The 27,784-nt window shown below is 36.3% G+C and overlaps 1 protein-coding gene across 9 annotated transcripts in view; it reads left to right on the top strand.

Annotated features, from left to right (window-relative positions):
• Positions 1 to 27,784, top strand: part of NR2C1 (nuclear receptor subfamily 2 group C member 1) — a 55,238-nt gene that overhangs the window by 5,555 nt on the left and 21,899 nt on the right. For 2 of the 9 annotated variants that reach the window (XM_075497258.1, XM_075497270.1), the window contains exons 2-4: positions 16,984 to 17,091; positions 22,006 to 22,236; positions 25,616 to 25,697. In XM_075497258.1, the coding sequence (XP_075353373.1) occupies positions 17,020 to 17,091; positions 22,006 to 22,236; positions 25,616 to 25,697 (385 nt within the window). In that variant the 5' untranslated portion in view covers positions 16,984 to 17,019. Of the gene's footprint in view, positions 1 to 8,950; positions 9,135 to 12,239; positions 12,316 to 16,983; positions 17,092 to 22,005; positions 22,237 to 25,615; positions 25,698 to 27,784 lie in introns of all 9 variants that reach the window. The other 7 variants (XM_075497238.1, XM_075497230.1, XM_075497277.1 and 4 more) reach the window with 7 other exon arrangements.

Below are 27,784 nucleotides of genomic sequence, written 5' to 3'. Positions count from 1 at the left end.
ATAATCCCAGAATAGCTCATTTAGCTTCCCATGTTCATTGAGTTTTTCTTGTATGAAGCATGGAGCAGAGTAGTGTCATTTGTTTCACAAATGTGTTTGGATTCCTTGGCTTAATTTATTATCTGTAAAGCATTGCAGAATACTGTTCTGAAGTATAAAGCAATCTTAGTGCTTAAAACAAGTAACAACCCCCTAACTCTGGCACTTTTAATCATCGAGGGATTGTTAAGTGCTTTTCTATTTTATGTGTAGGTATTTATTAAACAAGTATGGCACAGGTTATGCTGAATTCTTAATTAGTACATGATGAGTTTGAGAATGGAAACGAGTACTAGTTTCCGTTTTAAGGTACAGAGCAGCTGTAAGCCTAGTGTGATGACCTGAGCTAAAATAGTGTATCCTTAGTTCATTTTCTAAGATCTGTTGAAATCATTTACTGCTGAAGCAGTAGGACTAGAGAGAGAGAGAGAAAGACAGTTTCTTCTAAGATACAGTTTCTTCTAACTTTTTCATTTAGCTTTCCATTATATTAACCTTTTGAGCTTTCCTTAAGTTATGTTGATCTTCCTGTATTCTCTTTGCTGTGATGTAAGAACAGAAAGTAAAGTTCACAGTAACTGCTGCAGTTGTAACTAGTTAACGTGCCTGTACCTCAAAAGTATTTAGAAAGTTCTTATGTAACTTTATTAGTTTAAATGTGCATCTGATCTTCTACAAGTGGATTTAATCTAGGAAAAACTCCTGTATTAACACACATTCCATACATATACATAGTCATTACCAGAATCATTATGCATTCCATACATACACAGAGTCAAACTGGTTTGTCAGTGCCAGCAGGGTAAGTTAAACCACTCAAATTTTACAAGTATCGTTTTTGCATCAATGAAACTACACTGGCCAGGGTTATGACATTTTTTAAAAAGTAAACTCAAGATCTCTGGGGTGGACAGAATTTTCTTGTGTTGTATCTTCATACTGATGCGGTTTGTTCTTACTCATTTAAAGGGTGTTAAATCAGAATCAAGGTACTTGATAGTGGGGCAGCTATACCAACAGTGCAATGTAATAGAACAAGAGATGTTACCATTTATATCAAATGGAAAGTCCAAACATAAAGAAATATTCTTCCTGCTACTGCTTTTAAAGTCCATAGCCTACACTGGTATAATATTTTGGAATACTATTAGTAGGAACTTCCTACTAGGATAATTAAAGTTGTATAACTTTTGTCCCTGGAGAAGGGTGCGAGTTAAACATTGATGTCTTCTGGGTGTAACTGTACTAGTGGAGAGGTTAGTGCTTCTGATTACTGACCCTCAAATCTGCTAGCTGTTCTCATGGGAATGTTTCCTAACCCATTTCAGTTGAAATAAGCCAAAAACAATTTTAAAAGTAAGTCTTTCCTAAGTTATTTTGACTAAAGCATTGGGAAAACTCTGGCACATAAACTGAGGAGGAAGTAAAGACGAGCGGTTGAAGTAGCGCAAGCTAATGAAAATTTTCCACTGACATGGTGGCTCATGGAGTGCTTATCTAAAGTAGTGATGGAAAACCATTGGCAATGATGCCAGGTTCAACACCAACAAATTTGGGCTAACACTGATGATAGTGATGTATTTAAAAATAACTGTGACTCCTCCTGCCAAGAAGGCTACTAACTCATTTACTAGGGGCAGAAACTGACAATATTTACATAGGATTTACTTACAGAAAGAGATTCTGATTGCATTTCATTTGAGTCTGAAGATTGAAGAGAGATGCAATAAATGCATTGTAAGTAATACAGAGGAAGTGTAATGCCTGTCTTGTCAAAATGCCTGCTTTTAGATGCTGCTTCTAATAAATTGGGTTGGGGGATTGAGATTTTGAAAAGAAGAGATGGATATATAATTCTGTCTCTCTGTGAGTTAGTTTCTTTTTCAAAGGGTTTTGAAAGAGCTTCATTTTTTTTTTATTTAATTACGTGGGAAGTAATACTGTCAAGCACTTAAGTAATCACTGCATTTGTTTTCAAAGTTATTTTACTTGTAAAGCAGGTCTAATCAGTATAAATACAGATGCTAATATTTGTGTTACTCTGTACCTACAGCAACAGAAGAGGAGCTTTACTGTGTTGGGTATCTTCTAAGAAAGTGATTTTTCCCTGGCCTCAGAAATTTACCACTAATGAGAAAATACACAAAGGGATCATCACACACTGAGGGAATACAAGGGTACGAAAGTAGAATATATTGGACAGTTGGAGAGGCAGTGATCTAATGTTGACAGTCTAAATGTTGTCAGTTTTGACATTGTTGTCAGCAACACATCTCCTTTAAGACAAATAGAAGGAAGGTTATGTCTTTGTTTTGTAGAGTTTTAGAAAGAGTGTTTCCAATCTTAATGGTAGATCTGCAAAAAATTGTAGAAGGAAGTAAGAGCTTAAGGAGTGAACAGTATCATTAGCTAAATGGTCATGGGACAAAGCATTTCTTACCACTCCATTTTTCAGAACCTTCATGGTAAAAGTAAAGGCAAGGATCTGAAGTCTGATGTGAAAAAGGGAATCCAATAGAGCAATTAAGCAATAATTGCTATAAGCAACTACAGACTCACTGGTTGAAACAGTGAGTGAAGAAAATAATTTTTGCAAGAGTATTCAAAATGAGATATGAATGAGGTAAAATTTAATTGGGCAATGTTTGCAAACAACTTAGTGCTTGATGTATTGGCAGGAGCCTTGGCTCTCCTCCTTCCCCCTCTTGGAGTAATAATATAACTGTAATATTATTACAGTTCTTCTAATTGTGGGACATTATAAAGATCCTAAAAGTATGTGCAGTTTTTTCGTGTTGTGTTCACTGATCTCTCTTAGAATTCCAGCTCTTATCCTTTCATTGTTTTAGATAACTTTAGAAAGGAAATATTAATGTGATTAGCAGTCTTTAACTAGCATCTGGATAAAGTTTGGTTTATCTTGATTTATCTCATTCCCTTTGAAAGGAGAACAAAGCATTCTCAAGGGAGAAACCATCAATGATTTGACTCAATCTACTACTTTCCTATACTAGCAATAAAAAAATTTCTCATGTGTTTCCTGATGTGTGCTTTGGAGGATGTGGCATGATTTGGACAAGTGTAGAAAAAAAAAAAAAAGGGATTTCTGAAATCAGGAAGATTGACATTAGATGAGAACACCTTGAAGATTACTTCCAGTTATTGAAGATCAAAACTCACTGTGGTGACAGTTATTTAAATCTTTGTTTTACTGGGAAGCGAAGGTTTTTTCTAAAGCGTTTAAGGAGTATTTCCCAATTTCAGATAGCTCTGAGTTTAGAATATATTCATCATTTCATGTGAAACAGTTCAGCTTTTGGGAATTTTGGCTGGAGTAACTTGGGAAAAGAAGCTTTGAGAAACATGAAAAATGTGCTAAATTTGTAAGCTTACATAATAGAAGAAAAAACAGCTAAAGCATTTTTTCTGCTTAATTCTTTGCAGGCATCTCTAAAGAGTGAGTAAGCATACCTGACGTGAAGTCTAACATAGATACTTTAGGTAAGCAAAAGGTGAACTATGAAACTTTACGTCTGTCCCAAAGTTAGCTTAGAATTTGTTGATAGCCAGTTCTTCTTGACCTGCCCTGCCCCCTTGTCTTCAGCGTCAAGATGCACAGCCTAACAGGTAGCTACTGCTCAAAGAGGCAGCCTTGCTGCTTCGCACAACTGAAGTGGTGCTTGTCAGACTCCACAGTGAGCTGTGTCAGGCAGCTGGATGGGCAGAAGTCAAAGGGTACAGTTTCACAGTGTAGCTGAACTGAATTATCAGCTCCCCACCACCAGTGATGGAAAAGGAGGCTTGCCTCCTCCATCTTCCTTTTTTTCTCCCTCCCTTGACTTCTAACAACATGTTCTCCCTTCTGTCTGCAGTGGAGTGAATCTGACTGCAAAGTAAATAAGTTCAGTTGTTTGGTGCATTTCTGATAGGTTAGTTTTCTGTCTTTTTAGTGACTTGAATTGTCCTAGTGTGTGGTCATCAGCATCACAACTTGGTCAGGGTCAGCAGGACCTCCTCCCCAGGGGTGAGCTGTAATTCTGCTCAAACTGCCTTTGAAACTGTGCCCTAACTCCACAAATAGGAAAGAGGTTTCTGCCAGTTCAGTTCCTTGAACTGACTCCTCAGGGCATTATGTATATAGCAACGCCAGCACAAGAAGAGATGAAATAATACAGCAAAAATGGGGAATGGGATAGGAATGCCTGTTTCAGCTAGCCATTTCAGTAGTTGAGCTGTGGCATGAAATGCTGCCCGAAAGTTTATCGTTCAAACATTGAAGTTGGTGAGGTTTTTCATCGTTGTACGTGCTCTTCAGAGCAAAGTCAAGTGGTTTATTTGAGGTGATTTAAGTTAAGGCATTTCAGTACAGAGTACCATTGTTACAGAAAATGGATTTGTCAGTTAGTGCCCTTGTGTTTAGAGATCACTAAGTTAAATAAAGCAACAAAAGAACCTACTACTGAATGTTTATGCAACTTGAAATGGCAAGTGTCACAGTATAAAACATCGTGTAATTAATCTGTAAATTCTTGTCAATAATACTCTAATTTCACATTATTAAAAAAAAGATGGAAAACATAAGGGAATAATCCTGTAAAATGTATCACTTTCACTCTATGTAGCTACAAGTCACACATTACGAAGGATGTGTTTGCAGAGCATGAAGTTGTGCACCGACATGAGCCATACCCTCACTTATGCCATGTCAGGTAAATGAGGGAGTAACCTGATTTTCATCAGCCTTTATTTTAGGATGTAGTTGAGCGTGATATTTGCAAGTGACAGAGACACTAATCACTTACAATTTTTTTTTTCTTAAAATCCATGGAAATTCCATCTCCTCAGGCCAAAATTAAGATTACACTCTATTTTAAGAGCTCTGATACATAATCAAGAACATCAGTGCAACTCCTGACAGTTAGCACTCCTTGCTGTCGTCCCACCTATAATATACAGGTGGCCAAGGTGCTGTTGAGCCAGTTGCTGAGCATTACTGTTTACTGCATGGCATTTTAGCACAAATGGTAAAGACAAACTTCAGAATAATGCACTGCTTTCTGGTGATTCAGCAACCTGTTCAGGAGCAGCTCATCCACATGTACACTTTGAGAAGATGAGATGGAGGATTAATTCAGTAGGGCGTTCCAAGCTATGCTGCCTCTGCTTATAAGAGCTGCTAAAGTCTGACCAGTGTTTCAGACTGCTCTCTAGCTTCTGAGAATTTGAATCAGTGCTTGACTCGCTGGCAAGAGCCAGCATAGTGGGACTGAGATACTGACTGCTAAGGATTATTAATCTGCTGGTTGTTCTTGTGTACACAAAGGAATTTCACCTGCAGAAGTGAAGCTAGCGTAAGATCATATCCTCATAATCAGTATAACTTCATAGATCAGGCCTGATGTACATTGGTCTGAAGAAGTTACTGTGTGAAAACAAAATCCCCAGAGGCATATATTGGCATTTATCCATTTTTAACAGTCTTAGTTTAGTTTTGTTTACAGGCTTCTTTCAGTACAGAAGTTTAAAAATGCAATGTTGCAACAGTATAAATGCACCAGTACATTTTTATGCCTCTAATAGGACTGTTTCTAACTTAACTCTGACCTTTTAAACTTAACAATTTGCGAGTCAAAAGAATTAAAGTTTCACAGCTTCTCTACAAATGGATTTATCAACATTTATAGCTCAAGAACTTTACAATTCTGCAGTATACTCTCAAAAACATGTAATCACAAGCTCGATACCCTCAAAAACTGAATTTGCAATGAAATAAATAAATAAGGCTTTACCAGAAGGATGGTGCTTCATGCTGAAAAACTCAACTCTCTCTATTTTTTTTTATTATTTAGTGATGACTTTGAATGACAAAACTTCAACACAAAAATGTGAAGAGCTAGTAACCCCTTCCTTTTGTTCAACTGATAGGTTTTCTAAAAAGAATCCAGTAGGATGATTAATGTCACATCAAAAGAGGCCTCAAATTGCCAAGTTCTAATGCATGCATGAAAATGCAGAAAAACTGAGTACGCTTTTCCGATGCATCAATTACTGTTGTAAACACTAAAAAATTGTAATGTTTAGTGTAAACACTAAACATTAAAAAAACTGCTTTCATAGCTGTTTCATAATGTAGCAGTTGTCAGTTGGTACTGATCTGAATTATATCTAGGAAAGAACCTAGTTATTGTGTTAGAGATTTTTTTTTTAATAATTGTAAAGGTATGCTAACAAATTCTGTCACTTCAATTATCCCACTTAAGTCCCAGAAATGGAAATTTTTATATATATATACACATACATACACACACTTTATGCTATTGCAACACTTTCATTGTAATATTTTCTAGGCAACAGATTTCTGTGTATAGGTTATAATAACTGTGTGTCAGAGGTGGTTTGCTTAATATTTTTATTGGTTACCAACATGGTTTTCAGTGCTGTCTTCTAAGTTATCAAGAGCTAGTGTAGGCTCTATCTCTACCAGCTTCTCTCCAGAAATTTTCCATTGCTACTAGCAATAGTTGTAGCAAGAACACCGCTGACAGTGTTAATATTTTTATGTAAGTAGTCCAAACTAAGCAAACAACATGTTAATAATCCATGCAAACTATTAAAAATGTTATGTCACTTTTACGTAGCAACTCTTTATTGTCATCTGGTCGTAGTAGTTGCAGGTTTTTACTCAAGTTTGTATATTCCTTTTCCATTGTATGCGTGCTCCATGCTCATGCTCAGATGATTTGTCTGGCTTTGACAGCTGTTTCTGCATCCATAGGTTGAATTTCCTTGTGCTTATTCCAGACAGCATGAAGAGGTAGGACAGCCTCAACCTATTCTCCAGATTCCTCTTCATCGTAAGAGTTCAATCTTGTTTGTATGCTTGAAGTACTCTGTTCATGCAAGTCTAGTTCAAATGAGAAGCAGGTGCCTCTTTTAGATAGAGTTTCAAAAATTCATTTCTAATGGTTTGTGCCTCTCTGAGAGTTAATTTCCCTATGGCTGGAGCATCATAGTTGCATACATGCGTATTCCTTCACTGCTTTACTGCAAAGTAAAATGTGTTAAAGTCACTTTCAGTTTTTAAGTTAACTTATTTTACTAATACATCTTAGCTGTGAGGGCAGTCACATCTGGTTTAGGAGAACTAGCAGGTGCAAAGTAATTCCTTAAAGCACACACCTTGATTCTGAAGGTTGGTCTTTTTGTTTCCTACCGAGACGACACTACAGAAGCGTGCCTCTGAGCTGCAGGATGATATAACTAGCAGCACAGAATGATCGGATGAGCAGCTGAAAAGCTTTTGGTTTGGTTTGAGATTTCTGTGTCTCAACAGGATTGGGATGTATGAGATTCATACTTCAAGCTCATAGCTGGTGAATTCATGACTATGATCAAGAATTTACGAGTGTCAAGATGAGTTTCCCTCTTATTTTTTCAATTTTTATTGTTAAATTGCTTGTAGGTAAAATAGAATAATTTATTTTTTTCTAACATGCACTGTCAGGTGTACAGTGAAGCATTAATGTTAAAACCAGCATTCTTAAAAGCTGTCCTTACGTGGTGGTTGAGACCCTCAATGATGGACACTTAAGTGTTTGTTACGCTTTTTTGAGGGATTTTTTTTTTCTGAGAGCCATGCCATTTACAAGTCATTCTCTAAAGATTATAGTTGTTGAGAAAAACCTCCTTGAAGTTGCTTTGAATGGAGAGGTGACATTCTTCAAGTTCAGAAATAGCTGGGTTTGAAAACTCTTGTGAACACAGTTTTTTCTTTCTTGGTTCTGAGAATCGCATTTCAAAGAAAATCCTTTTTACCAGTAAAAGTCTTCTGATTGGGGAAGGATGGAAGCAAAACTTGTTTCGGGAATATTAATCTACTCAGGTTTTCAAAGTCCATTGTAATTTCGTTAGGTTTTTATTTAACAATCATCACCTTTAAAGTAGTTTGATTCTAAACATTTTGTCAAAGGATTTGCTTACCACTGCCCTTTGGGTTTTCTTTAATTTTGTTTATTTTGGGGGTATTTAGACTGTATTGCCACAACTGAGTACATCTTGGAGGTTGTGATTGAGTAGCACTCTATTCTGTTCCAAATTCCTTCCTACTTTTTTCTCATCTCTAACTTATGCCAAAATAATACATCATCAAGACAGAGAATCTCTTTTAGAGAACCTCTTGTGCTGCTCTTAAGAGTAAAACAGCATACTTACATTGCCTCTAGCAGCAAGAATAAAGGATGCCTATGGCCAATTCTGGATTTGAGAGCGCTGAGTATTTTCAGTATTTTATTAGCACGGTTTGATAACACTGAATTAATAATGTAAAAATACCTGCTCTCTCTCATAGCTATTCGTCTTGCTCACAAGAGAGAGATCTTGTTACAGACAGTTGTTAGCACCAATGCAGAATTCTGCAATAACCAGTACAATTTCTCCCCACGCTCTTGGTGAGGATTTGGCAGTGTGGCAAAGAACACAAAGTCCACCATCTCAAAGATGAGACACCATTTAGTTCTGTGTTGGGACTTGAAAAGGTCAATATCTGTTAATTGGAGGGCTGACTACTAAGAGGTTGAAAAGTCTGTGCTGAAGAGTATTTCTACTAGAGAATACAAGGTTTAGCTATAAATAACCTCATGTGTGTGAAACTTTTATAACTGCACTGCTTTCCTTACATTGTTTTTAAAAGTAGCTTTGACTATTAAGGTTCTCACAATTAGAAAATAATACCCTTCCTAGAAATGGGGGGTGAGGCAAGAAGATAGATCCCTGTCAATCTCCTAATTGTACAATACTTTGGCTTATGGACCAGAAGTCTCTGCTAGGCCACTTCACCATCCTAAGTGTTGCCTGTTTTGTCCTGTGGCTGTGTGCTGCTTTTTTTATCCTCTGTTTCTTGTTTCTTCACCAGGTTCACCTATAAGATCCAAAAATAAGTGTGCCTAAGCTTCAAGGCTCATCTCACAACAATTTATAGCGCTGTGGGAAAGTATGGGAGACTTCAGATGGCTTAAGATGATGTAAATTGCTGCTGCTGTGGAAAGGTGTGATCTACAGTTCCCCTCCACCACTGGTACAGCAGTAGCATTTGCATGGTAATATAGCAAGTGCAAGTCATTCCTTGGGCTGGGAACTAACATGGACAAAAATAAAATTTTGCTGCTGGCTGTGGGTCACAGATGTACTAGTGCTGGCAACAGGGAGAGAGATTGGAAACTAGGGCCAAGAGATAGATTAGGGCTAGCCCTTTTGGTGACAGAATTGTTTTGAATAAGGTAGTAACGAGTCTGCAACATTAAAAAGAAAAGAGCTTTCTTCCTTGTTAAGACTGTGGACAGAGTACTCCTGGAGACTTGGAGAAATCAGATCTCTCCATCTTTCATTTACTGAGTTTGTGGCAAAAACATTAATGTGCTGATATGTTAATTTAAAGTAATTGTATGATAGAACATTAAAGAGAATCTTTAATTATAATTTTGCAGTGCCACAGATATGATAGGTAAGGATTTTTTTTATTCTTCATGTCTGAGTCAATTTCTGTAAAAGTTATTTTCTAGGTTTTGCCTCCTGTGTTTGTATTCAGTATTTGATTCAGTATTTGACTGCAAGCTTTTACTAGATGAACAATAAATTAAACTTTTCACTCTACTGTATTGTTCATTTCCATGTGCTGCTGAGTTGGTGCAACACAGCTATAGCAATAATAATTAGTATTCAATATTCTTGTTGGAACATGATAATTCTGCAGGCCAAAACACTAGGAGTTTTAGAAAAGCATAAAATAAAGTAGCCATAGGCTCTGTTGGTAAATATGACTAAAATCAAGAAGGTCATAATCATACTTTGTTATTGAAAGGATTATAGACCTGGCTTTTCTGATGGGAAAATGATACTGATGTAGTCTAGTTTCTTTTGGGAAAATAATGTAGAAAATGCTAGAGACAGTGGTTGCAGAATGGAAGATGTTACTGCTGTCTCAAAAGGCTGACATAGAGGAACATGTATTCTCCATAAAATTGGTTTAAACTGCTCAAAATAAGCTTTCTTGTGCATAGCTCTTTAAACTAGACACTCAGTGAAGTAAAATTTTAAAATTAGATGATCATTTATTGTGTCCTTGAAAATATCTGCACAGTAGACCTATATGGAGGCAGTCAAAAGATTTTGCAAATCAAACTGCTTTTAAAATATTGGGGATTTTTTGTAATTGCAAGCAACTCTTACTGTTCCTGTAGCTAAGAGAATAGTGCATTTTTGAGTTGTACAATATTCGAGGTGGGAAGGGACATCAGGAGGTCTGTAGTCTAAAACCCCACTCAAAGCGGGATCAACTCTGAGACCAGACTAGAATTTCAGCATTTTACTTAGTTTACTCTTAATTTTATGCAAATTATCATCATATGCCAATATTTCTGGTATGTCAAATTGTCATGAAGCAGTAAGGTCTTCCTCTGAAATAACTCTGCAAAAAGTATATCTGTCCTACCCAAAAGTGTGTCTGTCTTACTAAATAGTTCTCTAACTTGCTTTTAAGATGTTAAACTTTTTTTTTAAAGTAGTAGTACTAATTTCTGGCACTGTGTGTGTAAACAATGCAATATTTTGTTGCTAGTATTTTATTTAAAAGAAGAAAACATCTGATAAAATACATTGGCTGTCTTGAAAATTTATGTGGTCTTTGAATAGTGCAGCTCACTGCGCTGCAGCTCACTGCTTGCAGAAGCGTGTTAATAGAGTGCTCCTGCAAGGGTGCTGACATTTATTAGATCTTCTAAGGAGATAATGCTTTTCAACATACACTTCAGTCTCATATGTTTTATGTGTATGCCTGTCATCTTTTGTCTTAGTTTAACTAACAATGCAGCGTGCTGGTGGGTGATTAAGAATGGTCTACAGTGCCCAAATATTTCTATAGTCTTCCCTTCCACACATCGATCAGGGTTTAGTATACTGCTATGCACACTTCCAAGGCCTGCAGTTCTTGCCCTGGTCAAAAGAGATCGCTGTTTCCAGTTATAGGAGAGGAATGAGCTTCAAAATAAGTTACATTTTTATTTGCATAGTTGATTGGGAAAGTTTAGAGATCACTGGGGTAGGAGATAGTTCCTAGAAGTTCTAGCAAAGTTAAACAGTGAAAATCAAGTAGCTATATATATAGCTTTTCTACATATGTAACTACTTTCATTAGCATTCTAACTTTTTGTATGGTTACACAGCACCATTCCTGTTTGTGAAATAAATAAATAAACCTTTTATACTGTATAAAAAATCCCTTATACTGACAGCATTTATTCTTGTGTTCATACAGGAAAATGTGTGTTGGTATTAAAAATCTTTATAACTTTGCCTGCAATGAGAAGGGTGTATAACCTGTGTACCTTGTATAGTTGAAACAAAGCAAATTTAGTATATAGACAAATCCTTTAGTGTAAGAGTACTGTCTTGGTTCATAGAAAAAGTAGATACAACAGTGTTTTTAATACAGCTTTTGTCAGGAAAATTAAGTGTTTATGGTGCTTCATAGTTTGTGTATGTTCCTTTTAAGTACTGCCTCATGAATATTTGTGAATCGATACCCAGACAAACAAGGCATACATCTGAATACTTCATACAGCATTAATGTAGTAGTGTCTGTTAAATCCTACAGAATTCTCATGAAGATTTGGACTTCTTATGCTGTAACTGCAGTATTGAAGGCAAAACAGCATCTGTTTTTTGAACGTGTATATTTTCTGCCTTCCAAATAGTGCCTCCTATTAATTAAAAAATTGACCTTCAAACACTCCTGTTAATACTAAAAAATCAGTATGAGTTCAGAAGAAGTTAGATTCCCCCCTTGATTTGTATTAACAAAATTGGCTCTGTTCCAGTTTTTAAGATGTTAATTATGTCCCTGCTGATGTCATGGTCAGTAATACACTTCTGTTCTCACAGGGAGTTTATTATATTGTTGCTTTTTGGGAAAGCAGAAGGGGAAAAATAGGAAGTCTCTATGTGAGTTATTTGAGTAAAAAGATACAGAAGTTTACAAATAGAAAATAAATTATTACTTTTATAGTGTAATCAGACTTTAAATTCTGCAGGGATGTCACCTTCAGACAACTATGAACATACTTTACTTACATGAACTATATTTTCCCCAAGATACTTCTACTATTGAGGCTATAGATGTTAAGCATCTTCTTTCCTTTCTTTGACAGGAAATTCTGGTGATTAAAGATCATGGCAACCATAGAGGAACTGGCCCATCAAATTATTGAACAGCAAATGGGAGAGGTACATAAATTTTGAGTCCTATTTAAGAGACATTGAATAATAAAATGCACAGACTGATAACGTAAAAACCAAAATCACAAGAGAAAATAATTTTTAGTGCACCCAAAGCTTCCGGAGACTCTCCCATGGAAGACTAGACTAACTGTGTCTGTTCTAAAGTTATGTTGCAAGTCTTTCTTGCCAAAGTTTGTCCTACACAAATGAAGCTAAGGAAAATCTAGCAATGTTTCCAGTAAGTGACTAGCTGTTCAGCTTTGCTTTTTGGGCCTGTAGTGGTCTTCAGAGAGCCCTCTGGTTGTAGAATTGCTTTGCTCAGTTTCCGTTACAAAATTTACAATCAAGAGTTGCCAATATATAGCTTTTGCTTTCCAATTAAGCAATTGCTTCAGTTGTCATTTTTGTTTTCATGAGTAAAGGTTTGCCATGCTCTTCACTGTAAAATATTTGTTGGTGTTTGGTGTGAGTCAAAAGGAAGATTGAACCCTTCTTTCAGCTAACTTCTGGTTTTCATTTTCTGTAATCTGTGTGCAGAATCTGCATACTGCAGCCAGAGAACTTCTGGAGATGCACAGATAGTTTGGGAGTGTGGATAAGAGTATACATACTTATCTAGAAGGTTCTATCATAGTATAGTCCATTTAAAATTAGCACCACTTTAAATTACATAGAAGCAGTATCTTATTTATGTTAAATAAATGGTATTTTTTAGCTTGAAATATCCACTCTTGGTTTCTTGTCTAGACATAGACTTACTTTTCAAGTAACTTTAGTTCTTCTCAGTCTTGATTTCAAATAGAAGGGGGGGGGGAGGGATGGTTAATTCTATTCTGTATACATTCTTATAGCTTTTATTGTTGTAGCATCTGAGTGTTGCTAAGGCTGTCTCAAAGGACAGAAGTGATTTATGTGATGTATGGTTTTTCTTTCCCTCACTTGTCCCCTTTATAGGTGAGAATGGTGTGTCTAGTGTAGTTTTGTTTTGGTAATGTAATTCCTTGTGGAGGTCTAAATAGAGCTGTATTTCCTGGGTTGTTTTTTTGTTTGTTTTTCTTTTGTTTTGAAAGTACAGGCTAGTCAAAGCTAGCTGAAGTGTACATTCCACTTGGAAAAGAGAATGGTGTGATGATGGTTTTTAGACTCTGTGAGTGTTGTTTCTCAATTTCATAATGTGATTCCATGAGACGCTGAGCTGACTTAGTGCCATGGGAGAGGGAAGGTCCTTTTTCTGCTTCTTACCTTACTTAATTTCCACACTAGCAGCAAACTAACCCAGCCAAAACAAGCGGAAGGTTTTCTGCTGGGTTAGTGCATTGAGTAGGGTCTGAGAAGGTTCTAATGAGTACCAGAGCCAGCATAAAGGAGATGGCTGGTAGCCAAAGAGAAAGGCAGGGGAGAAGACGTAGGGAGTGGAGGTGTGGCACTGCGGAGAGCTGTTGGCTGTTTCTGTTCATGGTGAAACTGCAGCCGTACAGTTTTCATGGATGTCATGCTGTCAGCAGTGTAGATTAAGATTTGTCCTTTAGCAAGGTTTTACTGTGCCTGAGACTGTCACATCTTATTAGGCAGCAGTGCAGCTTAGGCATTTCCCAGTCCTCACTTAGCCACTTATTCTCACGCTATGCTAGTCTTGCTCATGTAAGCTCTTTGTGTCACTGTGTGGTGGACAAAACTGGGATCAAAAAATTATGGGATAGTGGAGGAAGGTCTTCTCCCTCCCAGTTGGGGTCAGTTCCTTTCCCTGGTAGAAGGTGCAGCCCAACTTGGCACATGGTTAGAAGGACTGAAAAGCATCACCCAGGGCAGTGTAAGGTGGGACTCCGTAAGCCAAAATTACTGTCAAAGGTGCATGCCATGCATGAGTGCACTGCCTGAAAGGTGGAGTCAGCAAGGAAAGTTGTCTTAGAGGGGCCTTCATGTAATATCTTACATTCCTACTTACCTGTGACCTACTAGCTGTAGTTGTTTGGTGGTGTTCCTATTCGATGTAAGCATTGAAAACCATAATTTAAGGTCTATGGAACTTCAGCAGTATTTTTGCTAGCGTTTGTAATTCTCTTGAATGTTGAAATAGTATTAATTGAATTTACAAGAAAAATTTACATGAGTAGAACATGAAAGGAAAAAGACAGGTGTTGCCATTCTGATGAGAATGGAAAGTGCTCCTGTCTCTCATTGAAATAATGGTCAGACATGTTCTGTGACATAGGTTTTGATTTCTTTATAAAATTAATTCTTGTTCATGAAGCATTTTAGAACACAAATTTATCACAAATGATGTAATGATGATGTTCACAAACGTGTTTTTGTTAATTTAGGGCTTTTTTGCATAAAAGCAAAACTTATTTAAAAAAAAATTTATAGCCTTGCCTATATGGAACATTGCACAATGTTTATCTTTTCTCAAATTCTGCCAACTGCTAATCATCTTTTGCTGAGTGTGAGATAATTCATATTTCTACGTCAAGATCACATTCCTTGATTCATGTAGGGAAGTTGTCTGTCGAGCCCGCAGCAATCTGCTTTCTTTAATCTGTGGTTGGGTACACTAAGTATATGGTGGTTTGTTTCCACAGTCCTGCCAGGTAACAGTAACAGAGGAAAGCTACGTATTTGTTGAAACAGAGTCTGTCATACACATACAAAATGTAATTTTTAACAAATACTGTGGTTATTCTTGCCAGTATTTTTTTTAACTGCAATAAAAAAACTGTATTCCATATAGAAGTAAAACTGTCAAGCTGACATTTTATGGGGTTGAAGAGCAGGTTTACCTTACACAACATGTAGATCATGACACGTTAAGGGAGCAAGCATAAAACAGTCCTGGAATATGTAGCTTATTTTGTAAAGCAAAGATAAATTTGCATAAAACTCTGATTGCCTGTAAATCACCACGTGTACGCGTTATTTGAAAGGCTGATGCCGAATTTAAGTGCTTGAAAGTATCTCTTTCAAACTCTAAATGTTGCTGTATAATGAACTCTTCTTTGTCCTTTACTTAAGCAAAGAAGTGGATGAATTGTTTGAATGTGGAAAGTATTCATACTCATGAAAAATCGGGTATTTTTAGAAAGCAGCGTTGGAAAATGGCTTGGGAAGTAGTTTGACAAGCATTTCTTTTGATGCTGCTGGCAGCTCAAGCAATCCCCCCAGCAGTTTAATCCCACTCTCTCATTTTGCTCTGATGCCTCTGCTTCTGAGCATTGTGGAGATCTGGATTGCAGGTTTGACGTGTGCTAAGAATAGCCTTTGTTTGTCTGTCTGTTTGCTGGGCTGCTTTTTAACCTGCATCAGTGTCTTATTCCAGATCACTGAATGACTAACCAACCAGTTGTACCTACCAAGCTGAAGGGATAGGAGCAAGTAGGTTACAAGAGCTGAGACTGGTACCAAAAGTAATGCATTTTCAAGTAAAATTTCAAAATCGGCTTTTAGGCTGATGGGAGCTTGTATTCTGCTATAAGGGGAACTCTTACCCACCGCTCCTTCCCCTTCTTATGCTCACCTCCAGCTGTGTGTTCTTGCCTCCTTTCTTCTGCTGGTGCTAGCATTTACATGGTGGTGTGGTTGCAAAATCAGGAAGCTGATCCAGGAGGAATGAAAAAGCTCTCAACCTGTTATGAAAGAGTACCTTTACTGCAGATATAGATATATATTCTCTGTATTAATTCTTGGGGGGGGGTGGCAGTTGAAGAGGAGCATTTTTATAATGGTGCAAATACTGAGAATTATTATTAATACAGAATTGCATGATGTTCCAGAGGTTTTGAACTGCAAAAAGTTTAGGGGGTTACTCAGGAATTTAAGACAAAAATTTCAGTTTGAAGGTGTCTAAACTCTATGAAGACAAACTTCCTTTGTGCTACAAAAAGTCCGGCCTTTCCGATCAAGCTTCTGTAAATAGCAGCTGTACTTCTTAATTTTTATTGCCAAATAATTTAATGAATAATACCTTCCCCCATATACCTTTGGCTATAGCACGTGAAGAATTTTTAAAATACTGATAATTGTTAAAGCATTTCCACAAATTGTATATGAGAGCATTCACACAGAGATTTAAATTTCTTTTAAGATACACTACTTCCCAACTTCGTGCATTTCATTAATTTTCTCTAACTGTCTTGATAGTTCCCCAATACAGAATTCTGTTGTTCTGTTTTTGCTGCTTTAACAGAAGAATAGAAACAGGACAGAAAAGGCCAATTGCTGTGTTTCCACACCAAAAATTCTTTTGTCACTTTAAGTAGGCCATTAAGGTAAAAATATTTTGGTGTAAATGTAGCACAGCTATGATGAAAAGTATTGTGTTTAGTATGTGTATCGTGAACATCAACAGTAATAAATATTCAGTCTGATTGACTTACATGGACTTGTCAACAATGACTTGTTTTACTTACCTTCCAATTTGAAATTTAGAAACATGTTATTTCAAAATGGGTTCAAAATAGTGAAACAAACTGAATTTTCTAACTAGCAAAATTAAGCTATTAAATTAGATTACAAGCATTTGCATTCCTTATACAGTAAGAGTGTCAGACTTTCCAGTGCCTTGTGCAGAGAAATCAGAAGTTGGTGAAACATTAAGGTTTTGTCCACTAAGGTAGTGTATCCATCCTTGAGGTAGTATATCCGTTGTCAATCCATTACATTTGTTTCTTTTTTTTCTAGATTACCCATTCCCAGGGAGCTGTTACACAAACACTAATGGATGGGACAGCACAGCGAATACAGATTGTCCCTGCAGATTCAGGCCTTTCTTTACCACAACGTATACAGGTATGCTTCATCTGATATATTTTAAAAGCAGAGATGAACTACTATTTCTGCCAGTTTTCACATGTGGTTCTTTTTTATTTGCATCATATTATTTGCTTGAATGTATACATTCAGCCCTGGGTGGCACAGACCATTTCTATATAAACAGGAATAAAACATCATTCCAGTGCTCCCCCCCCCTCTTTTTTTTTTCCTTTTGTCTCCTAAGAATTTTAAGATCTACAAAAAATTATAACCACTGAACAGAAAAAGACTTTTCCCGATACTGTAATGATATTGCTCTTTAAAAGCTGAGTAATTTTTAGATTTGGTAATTCAACTGAGTTGTTGAAACATTTCTACCTTTTGGAGCAGGGAGGGAGCGAAATACTGCATTGTATTGATACAAATTATAAAAAAGTGCAAGGCAGCCTAATGTCTGAGAAGGATACTGGTTTTTGGTTGTCCCAACCAATGTTACATGTCCTGGTATGCTAATTCATAGCCTGGCCAGGTAATAATCTCCAATTCAAGTGAGGGTAGGAAGTTTTTGGCAATGTGGGTAGTTAAATCAACATAGATGTGTGTATATGGAGATTAGGAGGATTTGGGGAATAGACTTTATATTTTCTCCCTTAAAATCAATGCAAGTCCTTGTAAACATTTTATTTTTAAATTTCATCCTAGAGAAAAATAGCAGCTGCAGAATAAATTTAAAAAATATTCTCAGATATATGTTATTGCATACAAAAACACTCTCATTTAAGCGAGTTAGCTGCTAGTGGAATCTTGGCTGCTTTTTCTTTTGCTGGCTTCACTCTTCAATATTTTCCACTGTTTTTTCTTACTTTGGTGCATTGCATTCAAGCTTTCAACTGTCCAAGACTCTTCACAACTGCCCCCCATACATGATCTTTTGTTTTGTTTTATCACCCCCTACCTGTGCTCTACTCCTGGTACCAGTCTTATCTATCCAGTAGATCTTTATTCTTTCAGCTACCTCCACTCCTTTTCTACGCTTTGTGTACAGCTGTACCTTTTATTAACTAATTTATGTTAATCAATTAACCACCATCTCTTTAGCCTCTGTTTTCATTGTCAATACCTGTATGCTATAGTGTCCCTGTAGTGTGAAGCCGTTTAATGTAATTTCAGCATCAGGGTCTGAATGTGGGATGATGACATACAAACCCATGAGCCTTTATTGTTGAACAGCAGGACAGTTCTGTTGGTTCATAGCTAGTGGCAGACTTCTAACCCTTGTGTGTCGCCTTTTTTTGTGAGGGAGAACTACTTTTGGTTAGGCACTGTAATTACTGCAAATATGATGAACATAGAAGAATTGTATTTCTAGGGACAGGGACCTCTATATAGCTTTCATCATCTCATGTAGTTGGAAGATCACTTGTTTCTAACCCAGCTACTTTGTCCCTTGTCTTTTTTTCACCACGCTCATTGATTCTTGCTTCAAAATGGATGGTAAGCGCTTTGGGGCAGCGGTTGTCTCTTGATATGTGGGAACAACACTCAGTGGAATGGCATCCTTCCTGCAACAGGCATCTACAAACATGTCACCAATATCAATAATAATAAATTAGATATGAGATAGAACTTAGTAATGAAAACTTTCCTCGAAGCAGAATTTATGTGAAGAGTAAAGTAGTTTGTAGGAGCAAATACATCTCAGTGAAATGTTCAAAATAAATGTTAAATCGATTCAAGTTTATATTTTCAATCGATATTTTTTCCTTTATTTTATTATTGTTACATGCACATAAATAATTATCTGAAATCTTGAAATACAAAATCCTCAGTAGGATGTTCTTTAAAACATGTTTCACTAGTCACCCTTTTTAGGGAATGCTAACATTTCTCTAGGATAAAAGTTGAATGTCACATTTCTTGTTAAACAGACATTTCTGTTCAAAACTGCCTATGTTATAAACAGGTGGATTAGTCCTCTGTGTCTAGACACCTTTTTTTTTCCTAAAACAGGAACACAGAATTATTGAGGAATTTAATTTATTGAAATGATGTTCAAATGGAAGTCAAAACTTGTTAATGGACAAGGCTTAAAAGCAATAAAGGAAAATACAATCCTCCATTATCGTCAGGGTGCTTAAATGAAATACATGGGGAAAGTGTATTTTTTAAGCAGCCAATCCTGAATTAATGTATTCCTGTTTTATAACATTATCCCTTTAGCGATACTGAGTTTCAGATTAAGAAACATAATGTGTTGTCACTGAGCCCTGATGGATTCCCTTGAGAAGATAAGTGGTTTTCTTTTTCTCTCTGATTTTTTTTTTCTTATCTCAACATTTAGGTACTGCAAGTTGTTATACTTTGGTGGACTGCTCCACTTTTCAGAGTCCCATTACAATTTAGGTGGAGTTTTTGCAGGTATATGGCCATAACAGGTCAGCTGCAGGCAGACTATGCTTGTTTAAACTGCTTTCTCTTATGCCTCTGTCAGTTATCAAATGCTTGACAGCTGCAGAAATCATTTGTGCAGATTGAATAGCTTTGTATGGGTATTAACATAACACTATGTCATGTAGTGAAAACTACATGGGCATCCTCCTAGAACTGCAAGAAGCCATTTGAAGAATTGGAACACTATTTGTTAAATAGGAGGTGAATTGTATGAAGTAGCAATGGTTCTTCTGCTTATTGTCCTGCCATACTTATCTACAAATACATACCTTTTTTTAAATTACGGAGCTGGACTACAATAGGAAAAAAGATAATTTAGCATATCTATCCAAAAAATAATTTCAACTTTAGTTCAAATTTGTATCTTCACTGTTTGGGACGTGCTGGTTTTTGAGTTAGTTTTATACTATACCTTGTATAAACCTAACTAGATCAAGTATATGCCTTTTTTGATGTACACATAGTTGACCTTTTAAGTTTTGATAGGGAGACATTTAGATAAGAGTGTCTTTCAAAGACCAGGTCTGGAGATTCAAGAAACAGCACAATATTCTGTGTTTGCCTGTTGTACATGTATGCACCCTGTTGAGGATAACATGTATTGGATTTCTTCTAATCCCAATAAAGTAGATGTGTTTGGAGAGAAGGGGAAGTGAACATCAGCTACTTCGAAAATAGCCAGATGATACAGGAAAAATAAAGATTGTAAAATGAAGAAAAACGCAATGGAAGGAGACAGTTGAGCAAAGAAGGGAATTGAAAGGGCAAGAAAGTTTGCCTTCTAAAGAATATAGAACCAACATAAAGGAATAGAGAGGAGAAATAAGGGACTGCTATAGTCATTTGTGGTACCGGACATGTGGATATCTGAGAAAACTGAATGGAAAACCCTGTATTAATCATGTTGATAACTGCTGTGGGGTTTTTGCACTGTCTTCCTATCCTACACCCCAAATCTCATGATAATTTGCATTCTTTTCTTATATCTTAGCCTCTGGAATTTTATCATCTTACCTGGACTTCTGTCTTAAATAAGCTTTTAACTGTGTTTTGCAGAGAAAAAATGTGAAATTTGAGCCATTGAAATGTTAATAGCAAAAGGCCACCTGGAGGAAACAGATTCCTTTTGTATATTTTGAAACTTGTAATTTCTGTATATTTGAAAGTGGCAATATTGATTTATAACTGCTGAAATTAGGCACTCAGTAATTTATATCTCTCACTGCTTATCTTTTTAAAATGTAAGCTATACACAGGTTTTTGAAATAAATTCAAGTATACTGAACACTTAGAAAAAGTAGTAATCTAGTTGCGAAGGTGCAATAGCAAAATTGATAAAGATTTGTATGAAATTGTGCCTCATTCAGTTTCTTTGTGCCTGTGTTCTCCACCTGGAAAATATAATTAATATTGCTGCCCTGATTACATGAAACTAGTTGTAAGTGTTAGGCCATGAAATAAATTGTTTCATCAGTAATAAGGACCATATAAATGTTAGGGATGGATAGATGGACATGAATGTTTGGTTATAAGTTAAAAAAAATTAATTGGAGCTATTTTATTGATCTGTAGTTCAGAAGTAGTTTGCAGGAAACAGTCTTTGTAGGACGGTTCTTCTTACTCTCCAGAATAAACCAAGCAGTTTTCCATATAGGCATTTTGATGGAGAAAGGCAGGAAGTGACTGAAAGTGAGATTTATAATAGAAGAATTATGGAATCTTGATTATTTTCTGTGAGGATTATAATCTTCTGACAAAGCTGGCAAAAACCAGGGTTTACTGAAGGATCACTGAATAAAGTTCTGCTGTATTTGTGCTTGAAAATAGGGATAAAATGAAAAAAAACCAGTCTGTAGGTCTGTTCTTGATTATGAAATGAACCATGAAAGTAGGTTTTTCCTTTAAAAAAAAAGAAAAAATGGCAGGGAGAGAGATTATGTTTTATTTATTTTAGTTAGGAACGTATATGTAAAAAAAGACCAAAAAAATGAAGCCTAAAATGTATGTACAGGTGCAACAAGATTATTGTTTTTCTTGCTGTTTGATGCTGTTTTTCCACTTGGAAGTCTACATTTCTGTTTTTAAGAAGTTTCTTGTTAAGCAGCCAAATCTGGGAGGTGCTAAGCACGTCATGTGGTACGCAGTGAATTCAAGAGTCAAGATTTCTCATAACCTGATGGGTCCTAGGGCTGAGCTATGTCGAATCCTGGATGCTAGAATTTGTCAGGGGGTTTGGTAGCGTTGTAAAAGCACGGGCCATTTGTAAAACTTGAGTATGAATTCAGGTTTTGACTTCAAACACCCTTGATTAAAGTGTGGTTCAAATACAGTGAAAATCCAAGGTTTCACCTGAGTTTACTTCACTCTTGTATGACAGAGGGGAAGACGATCCTGCTTCACAAATGTCAAGGCAAAATTCCCGTTTTCTTCAAGCGCCCGGTTTGGGCCCTAAAGGTGAACTTGAATTACCATAACAATTTGAGATAAATGTATTATTAGATTGTCACAGATCAGCAGACGGGCCAGAAGATTCAGATTGTTACAGCACTTGATCAGAGCTCAGCAGGCAAGCAGTTCATCTTAACAAATCATGATGGCTCTACCCCAAGCAAGGTGATCCTTGCCAGACAAGATTCCACTCCAGGAAAAGTTATCCTAGCAACTCCAGATGCTGCAGGTGTCAACCAACTGTTTTTTGCATCCCCTGATATATCTGCACAACACATCCAGGTAGATAATCCACTTTATTTCATAATTTTGGTTCAAATGGGATAAGAAGAGATGTTTTATTTCCAAATTTGTCTGTCTGAGTTCTCCTTTTTTGAGGGTTTTTTTTAACGGTATACTTTCCCTTGCATTAGGACTCAGTATGGTTACTTAGAAATTATAAAGAAAACTTTTTTTCTTTGTAAATTTATTGCTTTTTTAGAATTTATACCCTGGCTCATGAGATTAGAAAGAATACTGTTGTTGTAATTTCCAGCTCCTGCCGTACCAACAGTCCTTCTTTATTTCTGCTTCATTGACTGTCCATCTGTTTTCATGTATTGTTGAAAACATACTCTTTTCTCCCTTGTCTTTATCACTTAACATTTCTTTCTGCTTGTTTTCCTTTTCATACGCTGTTGTAGCTACTGTTCAGCTGTGTGAATTGTACTCCAAGGTGATTTCTCCAAGAGACTATTTAGTAGGGAAGTACGTTACTCAGTGGGGGTGGGAAAACAGTACTAAAGATTTGGGGTTTACCAGTGTGAGATTGTAACTAGTTAGGGTTGTAACTCCCTAAACTGGACCCCAGTGCACCTTACTCTTCCACACGTTGTATGGGAATCCTCACCCTCCAACTTCCAAGCTTTCTGCCCCATATCTTCACGTGGCAAGGATGGGATGGCACTGATGTGAAGAGTGTGAAGAACATGCGCAGAAGCCCTGGGAGATGTGAGCTCCTTCAGCATGAAGTAGGAGATTACTACACTCCAGCTAAAGCGTAGCTATTGCATATTGTTTACCCATGTACATTTATGCTGCAGTTAAAATACATCAGTGTGGTAGGCCAGGCAATATTAGGATAGCTACAGTCCACTTAGTATCTTAAACTGAAACAATGGTCAGAAACAAGTGCTTAAGGAAAGGTATTAAAAACTGGACAAATAAATAGTGGTCCTTCTGAGCATATCCTTTCACTTCCATGAGTTGATGGTTTAGAGTGACCTCCTGATTTGGAGATTGCAGAGAGACCATCACATTTGATAGCTGCCACTAAAGTTTAATAACCTTTTTGTTATTTATATAGACCATATATGCTTTGGTCTGTATAATATCCCATAGTATAATTGTATGTTGTGCAAAGAATACTTTAGTTAATTTAATCTTCTGAGATAAATATTTAATTAAGTGTCTCTTGCACTATAAGAAACAGCAATAAAGTATTCTATTGTTTTTATAAGTCACTATCATATCCTCTTTCAAGTGATCTCTTTCCCTAACTGAAGACCCCTGATCTTCTTAGGTTGTGCTCTTGTGGGAGCCAGTCCACTGCTCTGATTCACTACCCACATGTGCAAGCCTGAAACATATCTCTGTATTATATATTGCATTTTTTTTTTGAAACTCACAGATCTTTGCAAATGGACATCCAAGGTCCTTGCTCCAAAGAATTTTATTACTATGAATAGGGGAGCAGTAACAAAAGTCAATCCTATTGAGAGGCATTTAAGCATGTTTAGTGGTATCATACATTTCGTGTTTTAAGTAAACCTCAACAAAAGTATAAACCAGATGAGAAGTGTGCCACACTGGTTTCAAGAGCAAAATTCAGGTATAGGGGAAGTCTGGGCAAAAAATTAAAAGCTCCAGTTCTGGTTGTGCAGTTTGGGCAAAATAGCTTAGTTTGAGAGACAATGGAGTATTCTGTCACTTTAGTTAGATTTTTCTCTTGTCAGTTAATATTTTTCTCTTGTCAGTTAATATGTATGGGTAGAGATTTTTTTTTCCCATTTAAAGTTGGTGAAATACAGAGTACCATTCATTTGTTGTTCAACTGCATCCTCTTCGGGATCTTTCATATTTTCTCCCCTAAATGATCTTTTCATCTGCAATTTCACCTTTTTTGTTGCTTCTGTAACCTTCACTTGAAATGCCCATTCATTTGCTCTGCAAAATACCTCTCCTTTATTGCATCTTATCTTTACATTGACTCATTTGGCAAGGTCCTTTTTCCCATCGTCTGTTTCACTTTCAGTGATTCTTCTTCATCTTAATAATTTTTATTCTTAATGTTCAAGGTCAGTTGATGGGTTCTCTGAGTCTGGGATTTTTATCTCGTCACGTAGTCCTTCCCTATGTGGAACTTTCACTTCAGTGCAGGTTTCATTTACGGAAGGACTTAGAACTTGTGTGTAGATATATTTTATATAATATCATGAAAATACATAATGTTAATAATGGAAATTAGGAAGGAATGAAAGGTTAATATTCTTTTAACTCATCAATATTATTTTTCTTAAAAAGATGTTATATTAAAAGAAAACTTAATAGATAAATCTCTGAGACAGTATTGTTAACAAAGGCTAACTAGAAAGAAGTATGCTTGTTAAACGTTCCCGTATATATCATCTATACTATCTTCCAAACTTTCAAAAAAAAAAGTGATTTCTTAATTTTCTCTATAGAAGATAGGGTACTTTCTCTTTTAGTAAGTTATCTTTCTTTTTATCAGAGGTCCTGTTTCAAATATGCAAGGCAAGAATGAGAGAGTCTGACTTCCCATTAAGACACAACAGAAGTTAGAAACTCTTAAAACTTCTAAATTATAATCTTGTTTTAACAGGAAGAATAATTTGTTCTTTTCTGCTTTACATTATTGTCAAGATGACGCTTGGTTGTTACTTGTGATCATGTGTGTTTCTTTTTTAAATCTTTTGCTGTGCTTATTGTGTTGCAGTGGGATAATGTTTTTAAAGATCAAATGGAAGGCTATAGCACCTGCCCTGTAGTGCTGGGGTTCTAATATTATGTGCTTGATGAAGTTTAGAGGTACCAGAGATAAATGAATGAGACAAGGCAAGAATACTGTAATAATGTCAAGCTGTTACTGAAAGCCAAACTATATACCACTTGAGAGTTAATGATAGTGTCCAGAGTACATTTGCTACTGGTCCGCCATTTATGTGTATTATAAAAAAAAGAGTTAGTAAATCTGAATGTAGATATAGTAGCCTTTACAAGGGATTTTTTTGTTTCAGCTGTCCTATGAACAAGTCATTAGGATATAAATAAAAAATTGAACAAAAGGTAAGAGTATGCAGATGTTAAGTGTTTTTCAAAATGTCAGTCCATTCTACAGAGGTAGTATTTAGATAAATGAAATCCTGAAATCTTTTCAGAACTATTACAAGTAAAACTTTTGTTCCATCCTGAAAAGGAGCTCAGTGGTATGGTAGGTAGCTCCTTTGTGTCTATGAAGACCGTAAAACATAGTCAAGAAAACCTCATACTTTGTAGATTTGGTCCCCTATCTTAGAGGAAAAACCACAAGCATGAGATTTATTTTAATCTTTCTTGATGGTAAGAAAAAGAAAAATGAAATTCTTTCACACTTTTTTTCCAGATTTTAACAGACAACTCACCCAATGAACAGGGCCTAAATAAAGTGTTTGATCTGTGTGTTGTATGTGGAGACAAGGCATCAGGTATTTATTTTTTTTCTTTCTTTTTTTTCTTTTTAAGGCAGTGGAATTTTATAAAAGCAGTTTAAAATTCTTCTGAAGCTATATAACAGTTTGCATGCATACACGTGTATGTATATATATACATGCACAAACAGAAAGGATACACTGCTCTTTCAGTGGAGAATTACACTAAATGTTACTCTAGTGTCCATGGGTGGACATACTTATTGCTGGTTTACATCATAAATTTAATGTTTTCTACCAGATAATTTTTGCCTTTTTTTCTTAGGCTGATAAATTTTATTTTCTATTACAAAAATTTGGCTGATAAAATTACTTAAGTAACAATGTTGAGAACTTTTTCTTCCTTAAAATAAGGCCATGTGGTGAACTTTGTTATTGTTGACAGGTTCTCTTAAAATATATGGAAAACCTGTTCATTATTTTAAATATGAAACCAGGAGGCAAGGGAGTATATGAAGAAAGTGCTAACCTGAGATTTATGCAGGACAGTTAGTTATTTGAAGAACCATTGCTAAAATTGTAAAAATCCATTATAGTTCCAGTAAAAAATAAGCTTAAGAATGGTATATTCATATATTGCCACCAAAGTAGAGTGCTAAGGTAAGAAAAGAAAAATACTTCATGCACTAAATTTTGTGTAATGATATTAAGAGACTGGAAAAAAGAATAACAGAAGTGCAATGGAGAACTGTCTCCCACACTGCTGCCAGGTGTTCCAGATCTGTCAGAGGTGGAATTACTGAGAGTGTGTCTTGCCTTTCTTATTTAAAAAAAAAAAAAAGAAAGAGCGCGAGCTACAAGGGGCATCCCTCAGCATGGTTTAGCTGAAAGCTCCTTTTTCTCTGCACTTTCTTTGTTACAGAGGATAATGGGGTGTAAGAGAGATGAGACATTTAACTTTGCTCTTTACTTAGCTAAAATTAGACAAGGGAAATGGTTGCTCCATCAGAAAATTCGTATGGTTTGTCAGACTGAAATCTGTGTGATGGACCTCCAGTAATATCAAAATATGACAGCTGCAGTTAAATGCTCCTTTTGGGAAGCAATAGAAATGAAGTATTATAAAAGTGGGGGGCCAGGGGGAAGAAGTAGGTAATGTTAGGATATCATCGTGACAAGTAGTAGGATGTAGAGCAAACTGCCTAGAAAATAAGACCAATTAAAAATTTTCTACTGCAGCAAAGTTTAGCATAAAAACTATAGTTCCTAGAGCTCTAAATACATGTCAGATTTCACCCATCTCAAAGGACATTTCTGCCAAACATAAGGCAAAGATCTGGTTAGTGTGTTCCAATTGGCAAGACTCCTCTGGCTCCCCGGTGGAGGGCTGGAGTATTCCTTGAGAGGCTGGAGATCCCGGGAGATACGTCTCCTGTCCCAGCACAGGGTTGTCGAGCACTGGTAGTGAATTTGGGGAGAGTGCCATGTTTCCCTGAGCAGCTGCAGGTTCTGGGGAGCCTCCCGTGTGACAAGCAGTGTCATGCAAACTGCTTTGCAGTCACCTCCAAGCCAAAGTCCAAGAAGCTACATCAAAGAGCAGATGAAGAAGCAGCCCAGGCACTTTGTAGGATGGAAATTAAGTATTCACAATCCAGCTGCTGTTAAAATGTTACTCTTAGTGATATTCTTTTAAGATAAAATAAATTTTCATAGATTTCACATTTTAATAGTGTGGTAATATTGTTGTGATAAAGGAATCTAGAAGACCTATCAGAATTTCTAGAAACTTCAGGCAGGCAAGATTAATGTATCTAAAAAAAAAGTTTGTGAGGAGTGAGAAAAGAATCTAAAAATCTATTTTCCCTTACATTAGTTTATATTTGAGATTTATTTCTGTGATATGCCCTACTTAGTTTAAAGAGGAGCCTTGGTGCCGCCACAGTATATATTTTGAGTGTTTGTCAGTGATCTTTGGTTTTAGAATTTTTTTTTTCCTTCAGGTTCATAGAATTAACATTGTTGGAATTGCCAAGCATGCCTTAATCAAAACCAGTGCTTTTTAGTAATATTTATATTTTGTGCTATAGCAGAATCAAAACAATTTAATTTTGAAAAATAATTTTTAAACTTGACTTCTTTCTGTA

Source organism: Mycteria americana, chromosome 1 (genome assembly GCF_035582795.1).
Source record: "Mycteria americana isolate JAX WOST 10 ecotype Jacksonville Zoo and Gardens chromosome 1, USCA_MyAme_1.0, whole genome shotgun sequence".
Taxonomy (NCBI): domain Eukaryota; kingdom Metazoa; phylum Chordata; class Aves; order Ciconiiformes; family Ciconiidae; genus Mycteria; species Mycteria americana.
The sequence above is the reverse complement of the archived record's forward strand: the minus strand, read 5'-3'. Positions and strand labels throughout refer to the sequence as shown.